General features: G+C 47.6%; 1 protein-coding gene across 7 annotated transcripts in view; it reads left to right on the top strand.

Moving 5' to 3' along the window:
* LOC135902261 (uncharacterized) overlaps positions 1–25,066 on the top strand; it is a 761,927-nt gene that overhangs the window by 544,404 nt on the left and 192,457 nt on the right. For all 7 annotated transcript variants that reach the window (XM_070541346.1, XM_070541345.1, XM_070541343.1 and 4 more), the window contains 2 exons: positions 1,139–1,315; positions 4,115–4,282. In XM_070541346.1, the coding sequence (XP_070397447.1) occupies positions 1,139–1,315; positions 4,115–4,282 (345 nt within the window). The remainder of the gene's footprint in view (positions 1–1,138; positions 1,316–4,114; positions 4,283–25,066) is intronic.

Below are 25,066 nucleotides of genomic sequence, written 5' to 3'. Positions count from 1 at the left end.
CGCATTCGCGAAGTAGCCTTTATATTAATCTTCTTTTCACGGAATAAACTCAGTTGTCATTGCAGCGATTGTTCCTGTCTGTTAGAGTTCCTTTCTGTTGTGTGCGTGCTTTTTGGCGCTGCTGTTATGCATGCAACAACGCACTCGCTTACCGGCGAACTGTTCATAACTCGAACGACCACTAAGCCGGGTTTATTTTGACGCTATTGCTTTCGCATTAGCACACATAGTAAATGCTGAGATGTCCTCGTGTACTTTATTTATGTTATGTGAAGTATGGTACTGATATTTTGTTTAGGTTTTGGGGATTTTTCTCAGATGTGAACATTTTTCTAACGTCTACCAGAGTGCTTTAGGGAAGATACTATTCCATCTTTACTTTTTTATTTATTTATTTTTTACCCATTTATTTATTTATTTATCGACTTATTTATTTATTTACGTATTTATACAAAATACCCCTAAAGGCCCTCGCAACCGAGGGTATTACATAGGGCAGGTGGGGTCACAAATACAACGACAAAAAGAACACATGTGACACTATACTAACACGTCAGAATTTCGTTATACAGCCATAACACTATGTAGCACAGAACCAGAAGTTTTTCTAGAGCGTCACTTTAGTTGCCGAACCTGCCTGCTTTCCTCGCTCTTTGAACTCACCTATTACGGCTCGCCAAAATGTAAAACGTGGTCGGAAATTCGCTATAAGATGAGAAATGTTAATCCACATGGGCTGAAACAGCTATAGAGCGATTCCCTAAAACATCAGCAAACTTATGCGAACTCTTATGAGCCTTCTGTGTTCGTGTTCGGCCATGTGCGCTTCTTGAGAATGTTGACCACAGAAGCTCTGCTAGATTGGCTAATTGGCGAGCCGCATTATTTTCAGGGTTGGAAACTTCTTCCAGCGGATACTAGGGCTACGACGGCTGAGCAAACCTACTTACTTGCTTGAGTTGCGGGAACTCCTGCTACGATAGTTCTAGTATATGCGTAATATTTATATTAAGGCTTTACCACGTACAACACTTTTCCATAGTGTGCTCGGCTGAAACCGTGTGCAATGGCGATGGCACAAGACAGCACTGGATTCCGCAAAGCGCATGTGTTGCTATGAGCGCTCCTTGGCTTGCAGGGTAGAGTTGCGTACGTGCCGCAAGTGGCCTGCGTGTTCAACATGACTCTCAGGGATAATGTGCTGTTCGGAGAAGCTTATGAGCCCGACCGCTACCGGGAGGTGCTCGAAGCCTGCGCCCTCACGAGAGACATATCGTCGTTGCCTGCCGGAGATCTGACTGAACTCGGAGAAAAGGTGATTTTAACATTTCCACTCTCCACGCTGATAATATCACTAAATATATGCCCTTTAAAGGCAAGATTTAGTGTTGCAGTACTGAATCGCAACTTCGGTCTTTAATGCGTCTTTCTGAACTTCTGAAAGGACATACGGAGCTGCATTGTCGCCGATATTGGCGTCGCCATATCTCATGAGCAGCAGTGGTTATTTTTCACAGCGAGGTGGCTGCATCATCAACTCGTCAAGTTGGTTCAAGCTCTGTATGAAGGCTGCGATGAAGCGATGGTGATACCGCCGTCCATTTTGAAAGATTTGGCCTAGGCTCAGGGTGCGATGGTGCGCAGGATGATGGGCTTTTCGCATTGTTTTTGTACAGTTTGCAAAGACAGCGCGTTGTTGGTCCAGCACTAGTTCAGCGCTCTCTGCATCGCGAGCCTTTTTTCGGAGCATGCCTGAATAGGATGATCTCAGCATTAAAAACCGTGCTTTAGACCAGTTTTCCAGGCAGATAACTGAAACATCACGCTAGCCCTAGGACTTCTCTTAAGCATGCTTCGCCCCTTCACTTCCCCGTTGTCCGCACTTAATACTGAAATTATGACATGAGCTCGAAAGTCGGCATTATCTAAATGTTCCTTAATGAATTTCAATAATTACCCAGCTTGACAACGCAGTTTGTGTCTTCATTAACATCTCCTGCTTGAGATATTCCACCTCAAAAGGCTCAATTGAACGAAGTGCTTAATGCGATAAACAAAGATTGCTGGAACTGAAAAAACATATTGAACGCAGTATGCCCATGGGGTAGTGCATGTAATTTTATAATGTCAAGGCGTATAGATTGGTTGGACTGCCTTGATAGATAAATAAACTGGCAAGAAATACACGGGACAGCATCGACAAACGGAGAAAAAAGAAGGGAAGAAAAGGGGAAAGGCGAGCAATGGCGCCTGCATGACATACCTGGCACTTTGGAGTCATGGAACTGCTAATGAGGAAACGAGCAGAAAAAGGACGACGCACAGAATCAGGGAAGAAAGATAACGCACCGAGGGATGAAGGAGCTCCCTTGCGGTACTCGTCGTCTTTTTGTTGCATAAATGTTTTTCATCAGTGATGCAAGACCCTCCAGCCCAACAATTATTGATTCGTGGTAGTGCTAGTTCACCTGACACACGACACATGTCCGCGCGACACTACACGTGCCGAGCGTATGCTCTGCCGACACCTAAGCCTCACAAATGATATAACATACACCGCTCTGTAGCACATCACTAATTTGAAAGTAGGATTTCCGTAAAACCCTCCTAAGCACTTTAAGAATTTTACCTCAGCGGCAAACTTATTTATCACATCTGTGCGCTTTAGCTGCTCTCAAAGATTGTTTTCACAAAACTGTGATAGTGGTTTTACTGCATAATCATGCACTTGTAAGCTATATTTTTGCCTTTCTTTATTTTTCCGATGTCTTTGTAATTTTGGCAGGAGATTTGACGCCCAAATCTAAATTTTATGTCATACAATCGGCGCTAGTACACTTTTAAATGCGACAAATTTCATTCGAATTAGGCGGTTGTCTACTAAAAGTATTCTAGCGTTTTACATTTGCTTAAATCCGTAAATTGGAATTTACCCAAAGACACAGGGGGTTCCCGTTAAGGTGGTTCAACACGTCGGAAATTGTAGTGCTTTTAACTTGTAGCGTTATGCCTAAAGGATGGCTGTCGGCCAAGAAAGCGCTGACACTAGCTTCTTCTCATGCTAGTCTTGGCCCCAGGGCCAGACTAGTGCACTGCACAGACCGGCAGAGCTCATAGGGAGCACTTGGATGATCTCCATGCACCAAGTGGTACCATCAACGTCCGCTGGACCCAATAATTATTGTTTCTAAAGCGTTTTGCTAAGTTTTGTGGTTCAAGCAGTAACTCAGTACTGCACACTGCGAATATGACTTGCAAGTTATTAACTACATGTAATTCGTTACGCACAATCCGGGCCCATATTGATGCGGCATAGTGCATGCTCACCCAACTACTGGTTCGCAGAATAACCAGGCAGTGCGCACGAGGATAAGGAAGTAGCAGGCGACATAAAGCCAGCTCACGTGATGATGTGCTGCTTTTCATTGTTCATATTTGTGAACATTTATGCTATGTGTCAATATTTGTGAACAACTCCCGAGAGCTCGTTATTGAGTGCTTTTGTATTGCTATGGCAGTGTTTTCGCCGCAGTGTTCCTTTTGTAATAGCACGTCGCTGCAAAGAAGTAGCTGGCACTTCACTTCCTTCCACACATTTACTTACAAAATGGTAACCTTGTGTGACGGTTGAACAAAACTCTGAAGTACGGACATGAATATAGTTCATAGTTTACGTGAAAATAGCTACGTATATATTGTTAAGTATTTTATAAAGCAAGATGCCCGTTAGAAAGGCGTTGTTAAACGTCCGCTACGTCGACAATTTATTTCACAGAGGTTCCTGAATTGAGGTGGTGAAAGACTTATGAGTATAGAATAAAGTTTGTCGTTTTGTCTCTAAGTACCGGTTAATCGATCATCGCCGCAGCTTAGCACAGGAGGATGCCATTTGGACTCCATGAAGTAGTGTATGCCCGAGGGTGCTTCACGAGAAGGGTTCGAAACGCTAAGTAGGACCAACCAATCCATTCACGAGAAGTCAAAATTTCTGATTTTAACCCCAGGGATCCTTTCTACGCAAAAAAATCGACGCTACGACCTATTTTCCTAGCGAAAATGTCAGGCGTTAGCGATAGCTTTAAGGAAGGCACTGACGGTGTAATCATCCATGCAGGGTTACAACCTCAGCGGCGGACAGAAGCAAAGGATCTGCCTGGCAAGGGCGGCATACCATGACAGCAATGTATACATTCTGGATGACCCGCTCAGCGCGCTCGATGCTAACGTCTCGACCGCGGTGTTCAATCGATTGCTGGGCAGGAAAGGGCTTCTTAGCAACAAGGTACGTGTGCGCGCGCATTTGCGCTTGCCTGTGCACAGGTCCCTCGCATAGATCCCGTCAGTTATGTGCGTGTTGCGGCACGAGCTCGAGTCCAGCCAACCCACGTAGAATGGCTTGTCCATTACTCCTGCAGCAACTGCCGCATCTGCTTCCATAGTCCGAAAGAAATTGTCGATATATCTTAACGTGAAACATGCCCCATCCAAAGAGATACGCCGGACCCACTTTCAAAGAAGCAATGCCTAATATGTCTAATCCTGAAAAGTCGAAGGTAGACGTTGGAAGAACCTTGAGCCACAAACCCACAAAGAAAAATCAAATTCAAACATCGTTTTATAACATACAAAAAACAGCTAACAACTACGAGTCATCGGGATACATTGAACTGAACAGTTTGCAGGCACCCTAGGCATTGATGTTCCTCAAACCGTATTAAAGTGGAAAGTTGGGCGAGTTGGCATGCATTCATAATGATAACAGTGTGAACAAAATGACGACGGAGTGAAAGAACAAAGGATGAGCGCTGACATACAACTAAGTTTACTGAAACACACATCAGAAATATAAGCGACACAGGCGATCACATGGCCAATCGAGGAACGCACAACCAGGCCACTTGGAATCAGGGCATATGTTACCGTATCGAGCTATCTAGGTAAATTAATTCCTGCTGAGAAAGTGCGATAGACGGCTTGCTAATGCACCGTGTGCCCTTTCGCTCAATGTGGGCTGCTTCCACGACTAACCTGGCAGATGTACCAGTATGCTTAAACAAATTTGTGGCGTCTTTGAACACAGGCTTACACTCGCATCGCAAGTGTGGGCGAATGTACATAGGGCAAACCGGCCGGTGCAGCACTGTAACACTTAGGGAGCATCAATTGTCCTTGGACAAGAATGCCTATGCGCATGTGTAGCACCATTGCCGGCAATGTAAGTGTAAGTCTCTGCTCAAAGACACAACAATCTTGTTTAAGCGTAGTGATGCATCCACCAGATTAGTCGTGGAAGCAGCCTACACTGAGCGAAAGGGCACGTGGTGCATTGGACAGCGTTCGATGGCGCTTTATCAGCAGGAATTAATTTACCTATATAGCTCGATACAGTAACAGATGCCTCATATCCACGGGGCCTGGTTGTGCGTTCCTCAATTGCCCATGTGATCGCCTGTGTCGCTTATATTCCTGATGTGTGTTTCAGTAAAGTTAGTTTTGAGTCAGCGCTCGTCCTGGGTCCATTTACTCCGTCATCGTTTTGTTCCCACTGCTACCATTATAAAGTTTCTCAAACCTCCTAATGGCATGGGGGTTTGCTTCTGCACTATTGTTTGCTGATGGGCTGGTCAGCAAAAGAGTAGATATGTTTTGCTTCCATGTTCAGCACTGTGAGCTAAGCGTCGTGTGCACTTAAAGCTAGTGCATCTTCGAATCTAGAGGAGTAGGAGTTTCGCACAGAAATGCGAGAAAACAATTGGAAAGGATCTTGTTAGCCTTCTTGCTCCATTCTCTCAAACGCCCATTTAGACACCTACCTGTCTGTGTGAGGTGTTTTGGCACATGACAGTGGAATTCAGTAAATTATTTCTGTTAAACATAAAGAATTTATCTATCTTTGTGAATATTTTCCCAATTGGGCCTTTTTGTTCATGCGCAATTTTTTTTAGAAAGGCTAGCCAATTTGTTGCGGTCTGAAAAGAGAATTACGCTTTTACAAACCCACGTTTTCTTACCGCTGTGCGACAACTCATCATCCTTAGTAACTGCAGCTATGTTATTGTCTCTACAGCTTTCTTCTGCTGCTATTGACACTCGTGAGCGCGTGTGGTTGAAAAGCCCTTCAGGCACACACACTGGAGCATGAGCGCGATATCCGGTCGCTTTGAGACACACAGCCTGCTATTCAAATCTTTCAATAATTGAGGGCATAATGCGTTCTTAATACCCCTATGGCGCTATGCAGGTCTTCATTAACTTCGATTGGGCAGAATAAATGAGCGAAATGGCTTTTCAGCTTGGGGATAGTGCAATCTGAAAGTCAGATTATGTGCTAGCTCCAGCAGAACGTTCGTCGAAGATCTCATATTTCTATCTATTCATATTTCACAAGTCACATCAGGGAGACAAAGACGGACCTGTACAACGTACGGGTTGACCATATTGAAGTTTTACGTTGTTTTTCAAGAACGCCTGTTGCAGATAACATAAGTATATTCCTTGAGCTAGATTTTTTAAGAGGCGGACATTACTTGCACGTGAAATTGAAATACATAGTAACATTGTAAAATTGAAATACATAGTACATAGTGACGACATGAAAAATACGCTAATGAACATCTTCATTACTATAGGACAGATATTGCAATATGTGAGTTGTAGCCGCTGAGTTTACCAGGCGTATTCACTTGGAATTAATTTCCAGAATGGCACTAGTTTGAAAATACGCACCAGCAAACTCGCCGTAAAAATGCACTGTTCTTCCATTTACTTCTTTAACAAAACGCTTATTTGTGCATTGAAGCCCACGTTACTGAAACGCCTGTGTATTTTGTCGCACATTTTGCGAAATTTCTTGAAACTTATGTCATCCTGAAAATTGATTTCAAATAGATACTCTTGCAAACTCGACGGCTACAATTGGTATACTACAATATATGCCGTAAATTAATGATTCAGGTGTTCATTTATAAAATTTTGATAATTAGATGAATATGCATTTTGATTTGTCGTGTTGACGTTGTCCGCCTCTTCTAATACTCCAGCTCAAAGTGTCCAGCTCGAAGTGTCCAGTGTGGAACGCTGCCTTTTTGTCTCTGAGAATTTGAAGCTACATTGTGGGAGACGCCGCTCCCTTAACTACGGCGATAGACGTGGAGTCGCCTGGAGGGGTTCCTGGTCCTTCTACGTCAACAGCGGCCGCACCAAGAAAGCGGTCTAGTCACCCAGGTGACACTGACAGCGAGGACACTGTGATCTACTCAGGGACCAGTGATGAAACCTCGGATGACAGCGACTTCGTGCCCGTAGCGAAGCACAAAGCAAAGAGAAAGCTCGTCAGGACATCTCCTTCCACAAGTAGGGCAACTGTGATCCCTACGTGAAAGACCTCACAATTTTATTTGTGCCTGTGGCTGCTAGCGACAGTCTTACCCTGATCAACCACCAAGCCACATCTGTATCGCTCGAGGCTCTTGTTCCGGGTCAGATCAAAGATGTAAGGATCAACGCCCGTAAGAACGTCCACGCTATAGATGTCACAAACCGCAGCGCGCTAGACATTCTGAGCAACGTTAAGGTGCTGGATAGCATCAACGTACGCTGCTATAAACAAGACGATCATGACTCTACGGCAGGTGTTGTGTATGACGTAGATAATTCCATGCGCGATGCTGACCTGCATATGCTCATCAAGCCGGTGACAGAGGGAATTGTCATATTGCAAGACAGTCGCCTGGGCAACTCGCAGTGTGTCAAGTTAACTTTCAAAGGGGACAGCCTACCGTCAGACGTCGAGGTCGGTCACGTCCGACGCATTGTACGGCCTTTTGTGCCAAAGCCGCTTCAGTGCAGGAAGTGTCAAAAGATAGGGCACGTTAGTGCGGTTTGCACAAATGCTGCCGTGTGCTCACGGTGCTCTGGGCCACACAGCTCCGACGCCTGTCATGCAGAAAACCAAAAGTGCGCCAATTGTCAGGGCTCTCACGATGCAACTTCAAATAATTGCCCACATGTAAAAAATGAGGCGAAAGCCTTCCGGCAAATGGTTAGGGATGTTTCCTCGCAAAGGGAGGCTGCCGCTAAGGTGCGACGCCGACGTTCACGTCACCGGAGATTTAGGAAACCCACTGCTATTGCAAAGGATGTACCGCGTCCACTGACAGTCCACAAACTTCCGCATACAACTAGCAATAACAGCAATGAGATTCCTCAGCAGAAAGTCTCCAATATCATTGCCTCATGAAGGAGTGGCCTGCATTGCCACGACTAGATCCACCAGCGGAGCGACAACATGTAGCACGCTTGCCGAATCCTGCTTCACCTTCTGGCAGCAACCAAGGGGCCCTTATGAACACGCTACGAGTACTACTGACCGCCATAAACACTCCGGCGGCTCAAGGCGCACTTCAAATACTGGATGCCCTGAATCCGCTACTGTCCAGTCTTGAGAAGCACCATGGCTGCTCCGCTATATTCGTTCTTTCAAGAGGCCAAGGAAGCGTCTATCTTCCAATGGAATGTCAGAGGCATTCAATCGCGCATTTCGGATTTTCGTCCGTTTTTTTTTAAGAACAAATTTCCAATAATCGTCATTTGTGAGCCAAACGTTGAGAGCGCCATCCACCTATCAGGATATGAAGCTTTCATGTCTGCCACCTGTAGCGACCACAGCAAGGTCATCGTTTATATCAGATGCGATTTCACGTATGTTTTACACCCAGTGGCACCTGATGACGACAGTCATTACGTGTGTTTGACTATAACATGCAAGAACGTCGCACTCACGCTCGTAGGTGCCTACATTTCACCTTCGAGTTGATTTGACAACGCAAGACTAGGTGCAATTTTAACAGCGACACCTGGACCATGGGTTACTACCGGCGACTTCAATGCGCATCATCCCCTATGGGGAAGCTTAAAGATGGACTGTTGAGGAAGACTTGTACTATCCTTCGCCTCGGACCATGAGCTCTGCTGCCTATATGATGGCAGTCCCACTTTTCTGCGGGGATGAACATACAGCAGCTGCCTGGTCTTAACTTTTGTTTCAAGATGCCTCGGTGCCAGTGTGAAATGGTTCACGGACAACGAAACGCATGGTAATGACCACGTTCCAACATATATTAAAATCGATGTCATACGCAAGTCACACTCTACTACTGTTCTTCATCACATCGACCGGCCTAAATACACGTTGCTCATGGAGAACAGTTGCCAAAAGATCCAGGACTGTATACCTGGCAACATCGAGAAGCTAATTAACGTCGCTGCTCAAGAGGCCACAATAGGTTTAAGGCCTATTCCTAAATTTTCTGAACTTGAAGCAGGATTGAAGCGGGTTCGAGCAATCCGCCGTCACGCGGAGTGAAGGTACAGGCGCACCAAGTCCATCTACGACCTAAGGGAGGCTAGACGCATACAGAAGAAGATCCAGCGTCGGATCAACTCCCAGCAGTCTCTAAGATAGAAAACCTTCTCTTATTCCCTTGATCAGCATAAACTCCTGTCACATATATGGAGAACAGTGCGTGGTCTTCGAAAACCACCGCAATAACGCCAGCCCTTCAAATGCCTGGCTCTCTACCAAAGTCGCAGAGAGATCGACGTAGCGGTGGACCTCTGTTTTAAGGTTGTTTAAGGTCTTTCGCTAAACGTGACCCCCGTGATGTTCCAATCTCGTGGGATTGTCGTGAGGAGAATCTGTTTTCCATCGAGGAGTTGCAGGTGGCGTTGGCAGTGTGCAGACGTTCCTCATCGCTTGGGCCTTACGGGCTGACATACGCAGCTCTTGGAAACATCGGTCAACCATATCGACATGCACTTCTAGAGGTGTACAATAATTCATGGCGTGAAGGAGTAGTTCCTGCTGCATAGAAGTCCAGCCGCCTTGTGCCTCTGCTCAAACCAGGTAAATCACCCCTAGACGTGGCGTCTTATTGTCCCACTGCTCTGGCCAGTTGTCTACGAAAGGTGATGGCGAGGATGGTGCTGTCGCGTCTAGGGTGGTACCTAGAACCCTACAAGTTATACCCAGATGCTATGGCAGGCTTTCGACGCGGACGCTCTTCTGTAGACAACGTCATAGAACTTGTCTCGTCTGTTCAGCACAAAAAAAGCCGCAGGAGACTGTCAGCGGCGATGTTCCTGGATGTTAAAGGCGCTTATGTCAACGCAACCCATTAAGCCATCCTGAACGCCTTGGGCGATGTTGGCCTAGGCGGCCTTGTTTTTCAGTGGATATCCAGCTTCTTGAAGGACAGGTCATTCTTTGTGCAAACAGAGCATGGTGCGTCATCAAAACACAACACCTACCGTGGCGCACCACAAGGCGGAGTCCTGAGCCCCACTATATTTAACCTCGTGCTCATCGACCTGGTTCATACCCTTCCGCCATCCGTCCATGTGTTGATCTATGCAGACGATATATGTATTTGGTCATCAGGAGTGACGCGTCCCCAGGTGCGCGCCAAACTTCAAAAAGCGGCCACACTAACACCCGGCAATCTTCGAGCACGAGGTCTGGAGCTGTTTTCCGAGAAGTGCTCTATAGTCGCTTTCACGCGTAAAGCAATGAAACCGTATGTTATCAGAATTATTGGACAGCCAATTGCCTACGAGAAGACGCACCGCTTTCTGGGAGTGATAATAGATCAAGACCTGTCCTGGAGCCCTCATATCTCATACCTAAAAAGGAAATTAGCCATGGTAACCCACGTGCTCAGATTTCTTGCGGGAAAGTCATGGGGTGCATCTGTGAGTGCAATGCTCCAACACTATAACGCACTGTTCCTCGGTCTCCTGCGCTATAGCTTACCTGTACTAGGTGGCACCGGAAAGACAAACCTCCGTGCCCACCAGTCTGTACAAGCTCAAGCTCTGCGAATTTGCCTTGGTCTTCCCAGATGTGCATCCACGGCAGCAACAGTAGCCATCGCGCATGACCACCCCATCAGTACGCATCTTCAAGTCGACACTTTAAGGATGCATATCAGGCAGTTCGCCCAACTTCCATCTTTTCATCTCGCCTCCCTTCCTGCCGCTCGACCTCGTTCCGCGTTTAGCAAGATTATTGCCGCCAACCATGGAACTTTAGCGTCAAACTTAACGCCTGCAGCACGACCATTTCAACCGCTGTGGTGCATCCATCCACTCCAGGCTCTTCTTGTTATTCCCGGTATCGAAAAGAAACCGAAGATGTCAACTTTCGCCCTCAAACAAACCGTGCTTTCAGTGCTACATGACAAGCACAGAGGACGCATCCATGTTTACACGGACGGTTCCGTTTACACGGAATGTTCAGCTGGAGTAGTGGTGATTCCCGCAGAGTGTGTCAACCTCAAGTTCAAGACATCTCACATTACATCATCGATGGCTGCAGAACTCGCAGCTATCCGTACTGCTCTGGAGTTTATTGTTCACAAATCATCACATTCATGGTCCCTCTTATGTGACTCAAAGGCAGCTCTCCAGTGTCTGATGTCCCCTTTCAACCATGGACCAAATGTGCAACTAGTCGCAGACATCCGACAATTCCACCATCACGCAATCCACAAGGGACACAACATCATCTACTAGTGGATACCGGGTCATTGCGGAATTTCACGAAATATACAGTGCGGATGACGCTGCCCGGTCGGTCCATGATGGTGCCCAGATTATACTCATAGCACTGTGAAGAACAGATGCAGCCACAAGTCTTCGCCCCTCGCCCACGAGCTTACGCAGAATTTGTGGAACACCAGTGAATTCACGAACGCACGTCTCCACAGATTGGATCCACGTCTGCAACTTCGCCTACCACCAGGGTTACCACGAGCGGAAGCAACACTTCTGTGCCACCTGTGGCTCGGCGTGGCATTCACGAACTCCTATTCATTCCGCATTGGAATGGCCGACAGACCTACTTGTGACACCTGCGTTTGCGAAGAGACGATTGAGCACCTCCTTTGTGACTGTCCCCGTTACAAAGTGGCAAAACAAGTGCTCGTGACCGCGCTCGAAAAACTTGACGATCGCCACTTTACAGAGGAAAAAGCTCTAGGACACTAGTCCAGACGGGCTTCGGTACTGAAGGCCTTAAGGGCTTTGCTGAAGTTTTTAAGGATATGAGAATTGTGTGACCGCCTTTGAATGTTGTAGCGCGTAGTTTCGTGTTGCTGTGTGAATTTTCTGGTTTCCTTCTTTTTCCTCTTCTTATTCTTTCTCCTGTTGTTCCCTTTACCCCTTTCCCCAGCACAGGGTAGCCAGCCGGTACTTACAGTGGCCAACCTCCCTGTCTTTCCTCCCCTTTGTCTCCTCTCCTCAAAGACAAGACTTATGCTATCTGTCTGCGACAGGGGATTTTTTGAACTTCGGCAAGTCTTAAAAATAGCACATGCTTCTTTCGTAGCGGGGAAAGGACAGTTAGGAGGCATAAAAACAGTGTCTAGAAATCCAAAAAGTTGCAACCAATAAAACACGCAAAGCAGTTCGACATGCTCCTGTCTATTCGGCATGATATTGTCGATCTCGGCTAGAAGTCCGAGCGCTGGGTGCAGGTATTGTAGCCTGCGGCTGTAGCCTGTAGCCTGTAGCCTGCGGTCCGTGGTGTTGTCTTTCAGGCTTGACGGGGACGTCCGGCACATAAAAGCAAAACTGCCCTCACTACATGCCGCGTGGTAGTGATCGTATAAACCGCAACAGCACAACGCACGTCACGGAAGTAATTGCTTATAGTCGAACCTGTACCAAGCAAAACAAGCAACACACTCAGAACAATGATAGTGGTGAACTCACTCGTCAATGGTCGAAATGTGATCTGCGCCTCAGATGTGTCACCTACTTATACATGGCTCATTGGCCCTTGCATCGAAAACGCTGGTACCCACGCAAGTTCTGCAATATAGAAACATATTCGTGTTGCACCAACAATCTGACTACACAAGACTCGACGACAATATAGCCTACATATAGAACTTGGGATGACATTCGAAAATCTTCCGATAGAGAAAGGTGTGCCTTGCGCGAAGCAATTCTTACCGCTTTTTAGCCGGCAAAACTGTCAGAGCCTTCTTGGTTGCCAACATTGGCCACCACCAAAGTGTGACAACGGATGTGTGACAGCGACTTTCTGACGATGATGACGATGGCATGACAAGAATATCATAATCACAGCTGAAAATGGACACATGATTACTACAGAACGATGAAGGAATGACGTCGATGAAACGACGTAGGCAATATGACGACCTTCGCATAACGACAACGGGAAGACGTTTATGAAGTGATGAAGATGATAAAGCGTTGGTTTGTAGACGACGGCATAGCAACAATAAAATGGTAATGACTGTGAGGACAATGGCGTTACGAGGACAACACAACGAGTGCGGGATGAAGTTAGGCTGACGACGATGGAACGACCACGGCGGCAACGTTGCGTGACGACGTTGGTATGACGACGACGTAATCATAACGACAGCTTGACGACGACGGAAGGACAAGAATCGGATGACGAAGCTGCAGTGACGGCAATAGAACCAAGACGGCATCATGACGACAGCATGACAATGAATGCCTGACCACTCTACGGAAACAATGGCGGCCATGATGCGAGACGACAACAGCATGACACCGGATGCATGATCGGGTGGTTCTGACGACGACGCAATTACGACGATGGCATGACGACGGTAGTATATTCACGATTGAATGACGAAAGCATGACTGTGGTGGAATTACGGAGAATCAATGACGTTGATAGAGCAATAAATACCGCATGACGACGACCGCATGACGACAATTAAATGACGACTGTGTGACGACAATGACGGGATTGGGATTACAAAGTCAGAATGGCGACGATGGAACGAATACGATGGCATCACGATGGTGGTATTAACCGAAAGTATGACGACGATGATGAGACAATGGTATGAGGACAATGAGATGACAAGGGTGTATGACGAAGATGCTTTGACGACAACTCTATCACGAAAGCTGTATGGCAGCGATGGCGTTACAAAATCAGATGACGCCGCTGAAGTGATGGCGAAAGAACTAACATGATCGTATCACGACGACGGTATGCCAACGAACACCTGGCATGACACCTGGCATGGTATAACGACACTAGCATGACGACTGCAGCATCGGGAGGGTTGAATGACAAAGCTGCAATTACAACAATTCAACACCACGATGGTATCACGACACACCTAGTGACCCAAACTATTAGGCAACTTGGCCCACTGGTTCAGCGCAAAAGGCGTGATGATGTTTGCATGACGGCATGACGACAGTCGGATACCAAAGTTTTAATGACGACCATTGAATGGCCATCACGGTCTCACGAACATGATCGTACGCCTAGTGGCCCAAGCTGGTAAAGAACGTGAGCCATTGTGTCGGCGTAAGTGTCTAGACACTGTAAAAATGTTTGCATCCTTAAGGGTGTTTTCTGACGTGCTTTGACGAAATACGTTAGTGAAAATCGACCTAATCATTGACACAACCTTGGGCGCACACAAATCTGTGCGACCAAGGCTGTGAGCGTGGTTCCATATTAGTCTACTACGTCTTTTGTCACAGCGCGTCTAGTTAGAGCTCCGTTGCCGGCCTCTATATATTTTTGAAAGGCCTTAATGTTAAGGATATTACCAGTGCGACAAAAAAATAGCTTTAAGGTTGTAAACATTTCTACAGTGTAGATAGAATAGATATCTCAAAACGCCTGATTTATGCAAAGAATGCACGATAATGGTATTAAAATATCAGTACTTCAAAGTGCGTCCTAAGTTGTTCTTTTGCGAAAAAATAAATTTGGAGCTTTCGAATTTAGAGCACAGCACGGCCCGGGTAATCCATTGCGGACTCGGATTCGGGCTGGGCTCAGACTAGGAGATTCAGTCTAAGGTCAGATCCGGACCTAAGTCGGGCCCGTATTAGGTCGGGGCAGGCTATTTGCAACTCCAAAGACTGAAGAGTACATATATATAAAAACAGTAGGTCTATGTAAATTTTAGGTCAGTGACATGTCTGTAGGCTTATGCGAAAGCCGAAGCAGGCAAGCCATGACGCGACAGCTGTACGCTCCCCAGATGAGTGTACATTAGCGTCGCTCTTCAGCCATGGAGAAAACAGTACCAGTGATCAACGGCGCCCATAATACGTCCCTCTTTTAATGCGATCAACTTTCTTTGCCTACTTCAGACACTTGCCATCTATCTATCTATCTATCTATCTATCTATCTATCTATCTATCTATCTATCTATCTATCTATCTATCTATCTATCTATCTATCTATCTATCTATCTATCTATCTATCTATCTAATCTATCTATCTATCTATCTATCTATCTATCTATCTATCTATCTATCTATCTATCTATCTATCTATCTATCTATCTATCTATCTATCTATCTATTGTCACGGGGCAGTGACGGTGAAGAAAGCAAGAATACGGTGGAATACAAAACTAGCTTTTATTGGGCGAACCTGTGCCCACAAAAACAGGCTACACTTATAGCACAACGATAGCGGCGAACACGGTCGGCGATCGTCGGAAATCTGATCAGCGGGTCAAGTGCGTCGGCTTTTATACAGCAGTCATCGAATCTTCCAGACAAATCGTTCGGACCCGCATGCCTTCCACAAAGTTCTACAACATTCGAGTCACGCGATGAAATCAGATAACACAAGTTTCGGCGACAACACAGCGGATAGAAGCATCGATAACTTTCCAGAAACTTCGGATACATGCAGACGCGTCCCGCGCTGTGCGATAATATTTGTTAGGCGGCGAAACTTGATCGCCTGTTAAATATAAGTACACGTGTCAATACCCCTCTCTTAAAAAGCATCGACCCGATGCTGCAAACAAACGAAGTTAATAAACAAAAGCACTCGTAGCAAAGAAAACAAAAATAACGAAGTTCGTCAGCGTCCGTAAAAGGGTTTAAGGCGCACCACGTGGACCACAACAGATCGTGCGCGGCGCCGCTGTGAATGCGAAATGCCGTCTGGCACGACCTCATAGTCCAGTGCGCCAATACGTCGGATGACCTTGTAGGGTTCGAAATATCGTCGTAGTAGTTTCTCACTGAGTCCTCGTCGGCGTATCGGGGTCCAGACCCAAACACGGTCGCCAGGCTGGTACTCGACGAAGCGTCGCCGGAGGTTGTAGTGTCGGCTGTCGGTCCTCTGCTGGCTTTTGATTCGCAGGCGGGCGAGCTGTCTGGCTTCTTCGGCGCGCTGGAGATAGCTAGCGACGTCAACATTCTCTTCGTCAGTCACGTGCGGCAGCATGGCGTCAAGCGTCATCGTCGGGTTCCTGCCGTAGCAACAGCAACAACAGTGAAGCATGTTCTTGAACGGCGTGATCTGTGTTGTTTCTTGCACCGCGGTGTTGTACGCAAAGGTTACGTACGGCAGGACCGCGTCCCACGTCTTGTGGTCGACGTCGACGTACATTGCTAGCATGTCGGTGAGGGTCTTGTTCAGGCGCTCCGTGAGACCATTCGTCTGCGGATGGTAGGCAGTTGTCCTCCTGTGGCTTGTCTGGCTGTACTGCAGAATGGCTTGGGTGAGCTCTCCTGTAAAAGCCGGTCCTCTGTCGGTGATGAGGACTTCTGGGGCACCATGTCGCAGCAGGATGTTCTCGACGAAAAATTTCGCCACTTCGGCTGCGCTGCCTTTTGGTAGAGCTTTAGTTTCAGCAAAGCGGGTGAGATAGTCCGTCGCCACGACGATCCACTTATTCCCGGACGTTGATATCGGAAACGGCCCCAACAAATCCATCCCAATCTGCTGGAATGGTCGGCGAGGAGGTTCGATCGGCTGTAGTAATCCTGCTGGCCTTGTCGGTGGTGTCTTGCGTCGTTGACAGTCTCGGCATGTCTTGACGTAACGGGCGACGTCGGCGGTCAGACGCGGCCAGTAATACCTTTCCTGTATTCTCGACAGCGTCCGGGAGAATCCGAGGTGCCCAGCGGTTGGATCGTCGTGTAGGGCGTGCAGTATTTCTGGACGCAGCGCTGACGGTACAACAACAAGGTAGCTGGCGCGGACTGGTGAGAAGTTCTTCTTCACGAGCAGGCTCTTTTGCAGCGTGAATGACGACAACCCGCGCTTAAATGCCCTAGGGACAACGTCGGTGTTCCCTTCCAAATACTCGACGAGACCTTTTAGCTCCGGGTCTGCTCGTTGCTGTTTAGTGAAGTCTTCCGCGCTTATTATCCCAAGGAAGGCGTCGTCGTCCTCGTCGTCTTGCGGCGGGGGATCGATGGGGGCGCGCGATAAACAGTCGGCGTCGGAGTGTTTTCTTCCGGACTTGTATATTGCCGTGACGTCATATTCTTGTAGTCTGAGGCTCCACCGCGCCAGCCGTCCTGAAGGGTCCTTTAAGTTAGCTAGCCAACACAATGCATGATGGTCACTGACGACTTTGAATGGCCTGCCATAAAGGTAAGGGCGGAATTTAGCTATAGCCCAAATGATGGCGAGGCATTCCTTTTCAGTCGTAGAATAGTTGCTTTCCGCTTTTGACAGCGACCGGCTAGCATACGATATCACTCTTTCAAGTCCTTCTTTCCTCTGGACTAGGACGGCACCGAGGCCTAGGCTACTGGCCTCAGCGTGGATTTCGGTATCGGCGTCCTCGTCGAAGTGTGCAAGTACCGGCGGTGACTGCATGCGTCGTTTGAGTTCTTGAAATGCCTTGGCCTGCGGCGTTTCCCACTTGAACGCGACATCACATTTGGTTAGATGTGTTAGCGGCTCCGCAATGCGTGAGAAGCCCTTGACCAAGCGCCTATAGTAGGCACACATGCCAAGGAATCTGCACACTGCCTTCTTGTCGGTTGGCTGCGGGAACTTTGCGATGGCAACTGTCTTCTGTCGGTCGGGGCGTACTCCTGATTTGCTGATCACGTGGCCTAGGAACAAAACCTCATCGTAACCGAAGCGGCACTTTTCCGGCTTCAGAGTGAGCCCTGATGACTTGATGGCTTCTAACACTGTCGCAAGCCGCCTAAGGTGATCGTCGAAATTTCCGGCGAAGACAACAATGTCATCCAGGTAAACAAGGCACGTCTGCGACTTCAGTCCGGCTAACACCGTGTCCATGACGCGCTGAAACGTTGCAGGCGCCGAGCACAGTCCGAATGGCATGACCTTGAACTCGTAGAGGTCGTCTGGCGTGATGAAGGCGGTCTTTTCGCGATCTCTCTCGTCGACTTCTATTTGCCAGTAGCCAGACTTGAGGTCCATCGATGAGAAGTATTTAGCGTTGCAGAGCCGATCCAATGCGTCGTCTATCCGTGGAAGGGGGTACACATCCTTCTTCGTGATCTTGTTCAGTCGACGATAGTCGACGCAGAAGCGTAGGGTTCCATCTTTTTTCTTTACCAGGACTACAGGAGAGGCCCACGGGCTTTTCGACGGCTGGATGATCTCGCCGCGCAGCATTTCGTCGACTTGTTGCCTAATAGCTTCACGTTCTCGCGTCGAAACTCGGTAAGGGCTCTGGCGGAGTGGTCGAGCGCTCTCTTCGGTTATTATGCGATGCTTTGCAACTGGTGTTTGTCGAATCCTCGATGACGTCGAAAAGCAGTCTTTGTATCGTCGGAGAAGACTTCTGATCTGTTGCTGCTTACTCATAGGAAGACTTGGATTCACGTCGAAGTCTGGTTCGGGGACAATGCTCATCGGGGTAGATGCGGCTGAATCCGAGAGGACAAAGGCATTGCTGCTTTCCACAATTTCCTCGATGTATGCGATTGTCGTGCCCTTGTTGATGTGCTTGAACTCTCGGCTGAAGTTGGTGAGCATAACTTCCACCTGCCCACCGTGGAGTCGAGCGATCCCTCTTGCGACGCAAATTTCACGGTCGAGCAGTAGATGTTGGTCGCCCTCGATGACGCCTTCTATGTCAGCGGGTGCTTCAGTGCCGACGGATATAATAATGCTGGCGCGCGGCGGGATGCTCACTTGATCTTCGAGCACACTCAAGGCGTGGTGACTACGACAGCTCTCCGGCGGTATCGCTTGATCTTGTGACAGCGTTATCGACTTCGACTTCAGGTCGATGACTGCGTCATGTTGATTCAGGAAGTCCATGCTGAGAATGACGTCTCGTGAACACTGTTGGAGGACAACGAAGGTGGCAGGGTAAGTCCGGTCATGAACGGTAATTCTTGCCGTGCAGATCCCAGTCGGCGTAATCAGGTGTCCTCCAGCGGTGCGTATTTGAGGGCCTTCCCATGCAGTCTTAACTTTCCTCAAGTGGGCGGCGATGGATCCACTCATGACGGAGTAATCGGCTCCTGTGTCTACTAAGGCGGTGACTGCGTGGCCGTCGAGAAGCACGTCGAGGTTGGTGGTTCTTTGTCTTGCGTTACAGTTAGGTCTCGGCGTCGGATCACGGCTGCGTCGTGTTGAAGTGAAGCTGGAACGTCGCGTCGTAAAGTCGTCTTTCGTCGGTGTAGTCTTGGCTTCCTGACTTCGTCGGGACGGCGGCGTGTCATCACTAGGTCGTCGAGATGGTTCCTTCGTCGTCTTCGTCGGCGGCGGAGGATCTTCGTCAGTTCGACGAACAGCAACCGCACCTCCATCGGTTGCTGCTTTTAGTTTTCCGGATACGGGCTCGCTGACCGGCCCCGGGCTGGGCCAGTGTATGGTCGGCGCTGCGGCGACAGGTAGCGGCCTGGTGATGGCGAACGCGACGGTCGTCGAGAGCTCCACTGAGTAGCGGCGAGGTAGTCGGCGATATCGCGAGGGCGTTCACCTCGCTGCGGGCGCGGAGCATTGACGGCGAAACCTCGCAGTCCCATCTCCCGGTATGGGCATCGGCGATACACATGGCCGGCTTCTGCGCAGTGATAGCAGAGCGGACGGTGGTCGTGGGCTCGCCAAATGTCCGTCTTCCTCGCGTAGGTGCGCTGGGCGACGGGTGGGCGTGCTGGCGGCGGCGGCGGTGGACGACGGAATTGCGTCGTTGCAGGGCCCTGGCGTAGTCGCGGAGGGGGACCTTGCCGGCGTGCGACGGCGGCGTAGGTCATCGCTTCTGTCTGGGGCTGCAGTAATTGAGGTTGCACCTCAGGAACCCCAAGCGATCGCTGAACCTCATCTTTCACGATGTCAGCGATCGAAGCTACTTGAGGCTCCAACGAAGGCAGGACCTTGCGCAGTTCTTCGCGCACAATGGCCCTGATGGTCTCTTGAAGGTCGTCCGAACTTAGTCCTTGGATGGCATACTGCGGCGTGTGCCCCTGGCGGTTATATTGCCGGGTGCGCATCTCCAGAGTTTTCTCGATCATCGATGCCTCTGCAGAAAACTCAGCCACAGTCTTCGGTGGGTTACGAATAAGTCCGGCGAAAAGGTCTTGCTTGACGCCGCACATCAGGAAGCGAACTTTTTTCTCCTCCGACATTTCCGGTTCGGCGTGCCGGAAAAGACGGGCCATCTCCTCCGTGAAGATTGCGATTGTCTCGTTTGGCAGCTGCACTCTGGTTTCTAGTAGAGCTTGGGCTCGCTCTTTTCGCACGACGCTTGTAAACGTGTGCAAGAAGCCGCTTCGGAAAAGGTCCCACGTCGTTAAGGTGGCTTCCCGATTCTCGAACCACGTCCTGGCGGCGTCTTCCAATGCGAAATAGACTTGCCACAGCTTGTCGTCGCTGTCCCAACTGTTAAACTTAGCGACCCTCTCATACGTTTCGAGCCAGGTTTCCGGGTCCTCGAAGGTTGATCCGCGGAACGTCGGAAGTTCCCTGCGCTGCTGCAGCACGATGGGGGATGCTGGGGCTGCCATTGGGGTTGCCTTGTCCACAATCTTCTTGGTCTTCTCAGGTAGAAGTCCGTGCTCCGGGGGCAGCTGTTGAAGACCGCGGCTTGCTCGATGCTCCGGGACTACGTTGGCGTTCTCTTTGTGCTCCGGGCTTGGATCACGGCTTGTCGGGGGCGTCCGGTACATGAACGAAAAGCAGCTCCACCAGATGTCACGGGGTAGTGACGGTGAAGAAAGCAAGAATACGGTGGAATACAAAACTAGCTTTTATTGGGCGAACCTGTGCCCACAAAAACAGGCTACATTTATAGCACAACGATAGCGGCGAACACGGTCGGCGATCGTCGGAAATCTGATCAGCGGGTCAAGTGCGTCGGCTTTTATACAGCAGTCATCGAATGTTCCAGACTAATCGTTCGGACCCGCATGCCTTCCACAGAGTTCTACAACATTCGAGTCACGCGATGAAATCAGATAACACAAGGTTCGGCGACAACACAGCGGATAGAAGCATCGATAACTTACCAGAAACTTCGGATACATGCAGACGCGTCCCGCGCTGTGCGATAACATTTGTTAGGCGGCGAAACTTGGTCGCCTGTTAAATATAAGTACACGTGTCGCTATCTATCTATCTATCTATCTATCTATCTATCTATCTATCTATCTATCTATCTATCTATCTATCTATCTATCTATCTATCTATCTATCTATCTATCTATCTATCTATCTATCTATCCATCTATCTATCTATCTATCTATCTATCTATCTATCTATCTATCTGAAATTTCAGAAAGGTCATCCAATTGTTATGCCACTGTCGCCATACCGCCTTCGTCGTTCCATCAACATTCGCGCCTTCCCTCCCACATAATAGTGCTATCTTTAATCAATCGGGATTATGCATCTGTCGTCATGGCATTCTAATTGCGTCGCGTTTATTTATCGTCACTTCAGAATCATCCCATCGTCGTCGTACCGTCATCTTCATACTGCCTTCGTCGTTCTATCGACGTCATTCCATTTTCACAATTGCTTCGTCGTCACTGCATGCGCCGTCGGCGTGTGGTCCTCGTCCTACCGGGGTGAGATAAACTAGGGTAGTGATAGCAATACCAAAGCGAGCCAATTATGGATACCATTCATGTCGCATCTTGAAGTATTATTTGAACTTTTAGGAGGATCAATGTAGATTCTAAATAACGGTATCCTACTCAATACGGTGTGTCAATATGTGGTCGCTACATTGCGTGAATGCAAATCGCATTAACTTCGATACTCCTCCGAAGATGAGTCTTGCCGGAATTCTTTCCTCTTCACGACATTAAAAGAAACCTGTTCAACGTTGTTCCCACGTTATTAAAATCTCAAATTCCTGCAGGTGATCGTGCTCAGGTGTGAGAGAGACGATCCGACGTTCCGTGGGGATGGCGGTGTGATTTTGACGGGGGCCCCGCCTATCAACAAGGGAAAACACATTGGTGTGGGTGGGAGCGGCGGCGAAAGGCAAACTTTGAGAGTCGCCAGAGGTCACAGAGTCGAATCAAAATAATGGAGAGTTAGAAAGATATTTGCATTGCAATAGCGCTAAAGAGGTGGGAAACTATTTGATTGGTGCTAGACGCGCTGCAAAAAAAATCACTAGGCTGTCATCAGGTATCTAAGCTATCTTTCGTGCAGCGACCAGAAGAGCAATCGATTAGGAGAGTTTGGTACACCTGGTGGAATTTTTCAAGAGCAGAAGCTGTGCCTAGACGCAGAGTTTCAATACCTTATGAACAAATTCTTGGGGTACTGAAATAAAGGCGTGCCGTATAAATTGCACACAGTTCTTTTAAAACTTTTTTGTCTGTAAAGCATGACGCAACTCGCTACTGGCTTCCATTATTTTTCTTCGTTATATTTACAAAGGAGTTCAATATTCTACCATAGTTTATCGCACAGTTAGTCCAACTAAATAAATTTAGACTTTCAAGTGTCAGTTGTTCTTAGATAGACACTTTATGCCATGAAGATGATGCAGAATGCCTCAACATTGGTTAGGCGGTTATGAAAAAGAAAACAGAACGCGAAAATATCTCATATCGCAGTGAATTTTCCTTTTGAATGCTATTTTTCCACGTTAACTAGGCAAACGCTCTTGTTCGCAGCCGTGTGTGTGTTTTTGTGGCACTAGGTGGGTTCCCCGCGTGTGTACTTGAACAAGCAAATAAAGAATATTCCAATCTGACGGGATACAAAACGTATGTTGCTTACGTTGTACATGCACTGTGCTTAAACAACAGTAGACAGAGTTCAAATTTGCATATATTTAGAAGCAAGGAGGCCTAAATTGTCAACTGACAACTGGCACCATTATAATGGAGCCGAATAAAGCCACAAAAATGTTATGTTCTGTGTGAAAATATGACTGTGCATAAGCGTTAGCCTTGTGGATCGCCAAGTTTTGTTTAAGGAAATAAGCTTTTAGTTACCCTATATTATGGTATTTCTGAAATCCAACAGACCAGCGTATTTAAACTTAGAAGCTAGAGAGAGGAGTTTAAGGATACGAAATGCAGAGAGGTCGGCCTGAGGTATATTCCTCTAGCCAGCTACTCGGTGGTAGAAGAAGGGGAAGAGGTAAGGAAAGTGATAAGAAAGAGGCGCATGATGGGTGACGATGGCCATTCACGCGAAATTTATGGGCTCAAACTTCATCACTGTACATCCCGACTATTATATGAGATTCAAAAGTGAGATGAAATCGCTTGCGATGAGCACGGGTGTGTTCCTAAGCCTTCGTTATAGTACGTTGCCGCACAATTATTTATAAAATGTACTACGGTCATTCGTATGACACTTTAAAGCACGAGCATGGTGATCAACGGATGGGCGTTTCTATGTCTTCCTTCCTAAATGTAAGCAGGCATTGTGCCACTACCGGGGGCTCTTGCCAACCTGATCTCTTCCTTTTTTCCTAACGGTCCATTGTATATGTGTGTTTTGATGACATTGTCAGCTCCTGACTGGAAGCTTACCATTACCATTGAAAAGGAAGGTTAACAATCAGTGCATTTTACCAGTTTTGACATATGGCGCATATGATGATGATGACATATGGGGCAGAGACTTGGAGACTGACAAATGAGTTTACAACAACTTAAGGACTGCGCAAAGAACGCTGCAATAACGGTAAGAGGCAGAAAGAGGGCAGTTTGGATCAGAGAGGAAATGGGTATAGACGATATTCTAATTGGCATAAAGAGAAAAGATTGGAGCTGGGCAGGTCATTTAATGCGCCGGTTAGATAACCGTTGGATCATTAAGGTTACAGAATGAGTACCAGAGAAGGCAAACGCAGTCGAGGATGGCAGAAATTAGGACACTCGCGGGCGCAAGGTGTAATCCCATGACAGCGGTAATTGGAGATCGCAGGGAGAGGCCTTCGTCCTGCAGTGCACATAAAACAAAATGATGATGATGATGATAAGTGGGTCAGAACTGAACGAAAAAAATGAAAAGCGTACAATAATTTTTTGACCGGAATGAAAACATAACCGAAACATTATTTGTTTTGTTTCAGAGTGAAACCGAAATGCGTTTATCGGCTTTTGGGTCAGATGGAAAGTTCGCAATCCAAAACAACTGACGTCAGGCAACGTCAGCATGACATGGTACCTCAGAGCTCCACATTAGCGCCTATCTCAGGCAGGGATACTGCGAACGATAGCAGGTTTAGCACTCCACCAATCTAAGCATGCCTCTAGGTGCACTAGCTGATCCGCATCGTAGCAAACCTAGGGCTTGCGTGCTGAAGAGCTTATAGTTTCGTTTTCTATGGTACAACACTTTGTTACCGAAGTTTTATCCTTAGTTTGACTTCCTTTCATTGTAATAGTGGTCTCGAATTTCGAAGTGTGCAGTCCATGACGTGCTCCGTCTGAGATCATGCTCAGTGCCTTGACTCAAGGCACTGAGCATGATCTCACAATTCATAAATAGTGTGTTTTTAACGTTACTTCACATCGAAAATTTTTTGCATGCAAACAAAATTTGTGACGAAGTGTTACGGAACATTTCTTTTCTTCGAGGGCAGTACCGCAACGGGACTTCTTTTATTGGGACGAATCTAAAACCAGAAAGAAAAATTCATTCGATTCCGACACCTTGTTTTCATGCCAAATATTCACATAAGAAAAATGTGTGTATTCGGCTAGTAAAGAAATGAACTACTTATTTCTATTCCAGTTAAGATAGCCAGAATGAGGGGACGCAAGGCAATAAGCTGCTTTGATGCAGCTCGAAGACCGCCCGGCACTCATTG

Source organism: Dermacentor albipictus, chromosome 6, assembly GCF_038994185.2.
Source record: "Dermacentor albipictus isolate Rhodes 1998 colony chromosome 6, USDA_Dalb.pri_finalv2, whole genome shotgun sequence".
In the NCBI taxonomy this organism is placed as follows: domain Eukaryota; kingdom Metazoa; phylum Arthropoda; class Arachnida; order Ixodida; family Ixodidae; genus Dermacentor; species Dermacentor albipictus.
Note: the sequence above shows the minus strand (reverse complement) of the source record. Positions and strands in the feature narration are given on the sequence as shown.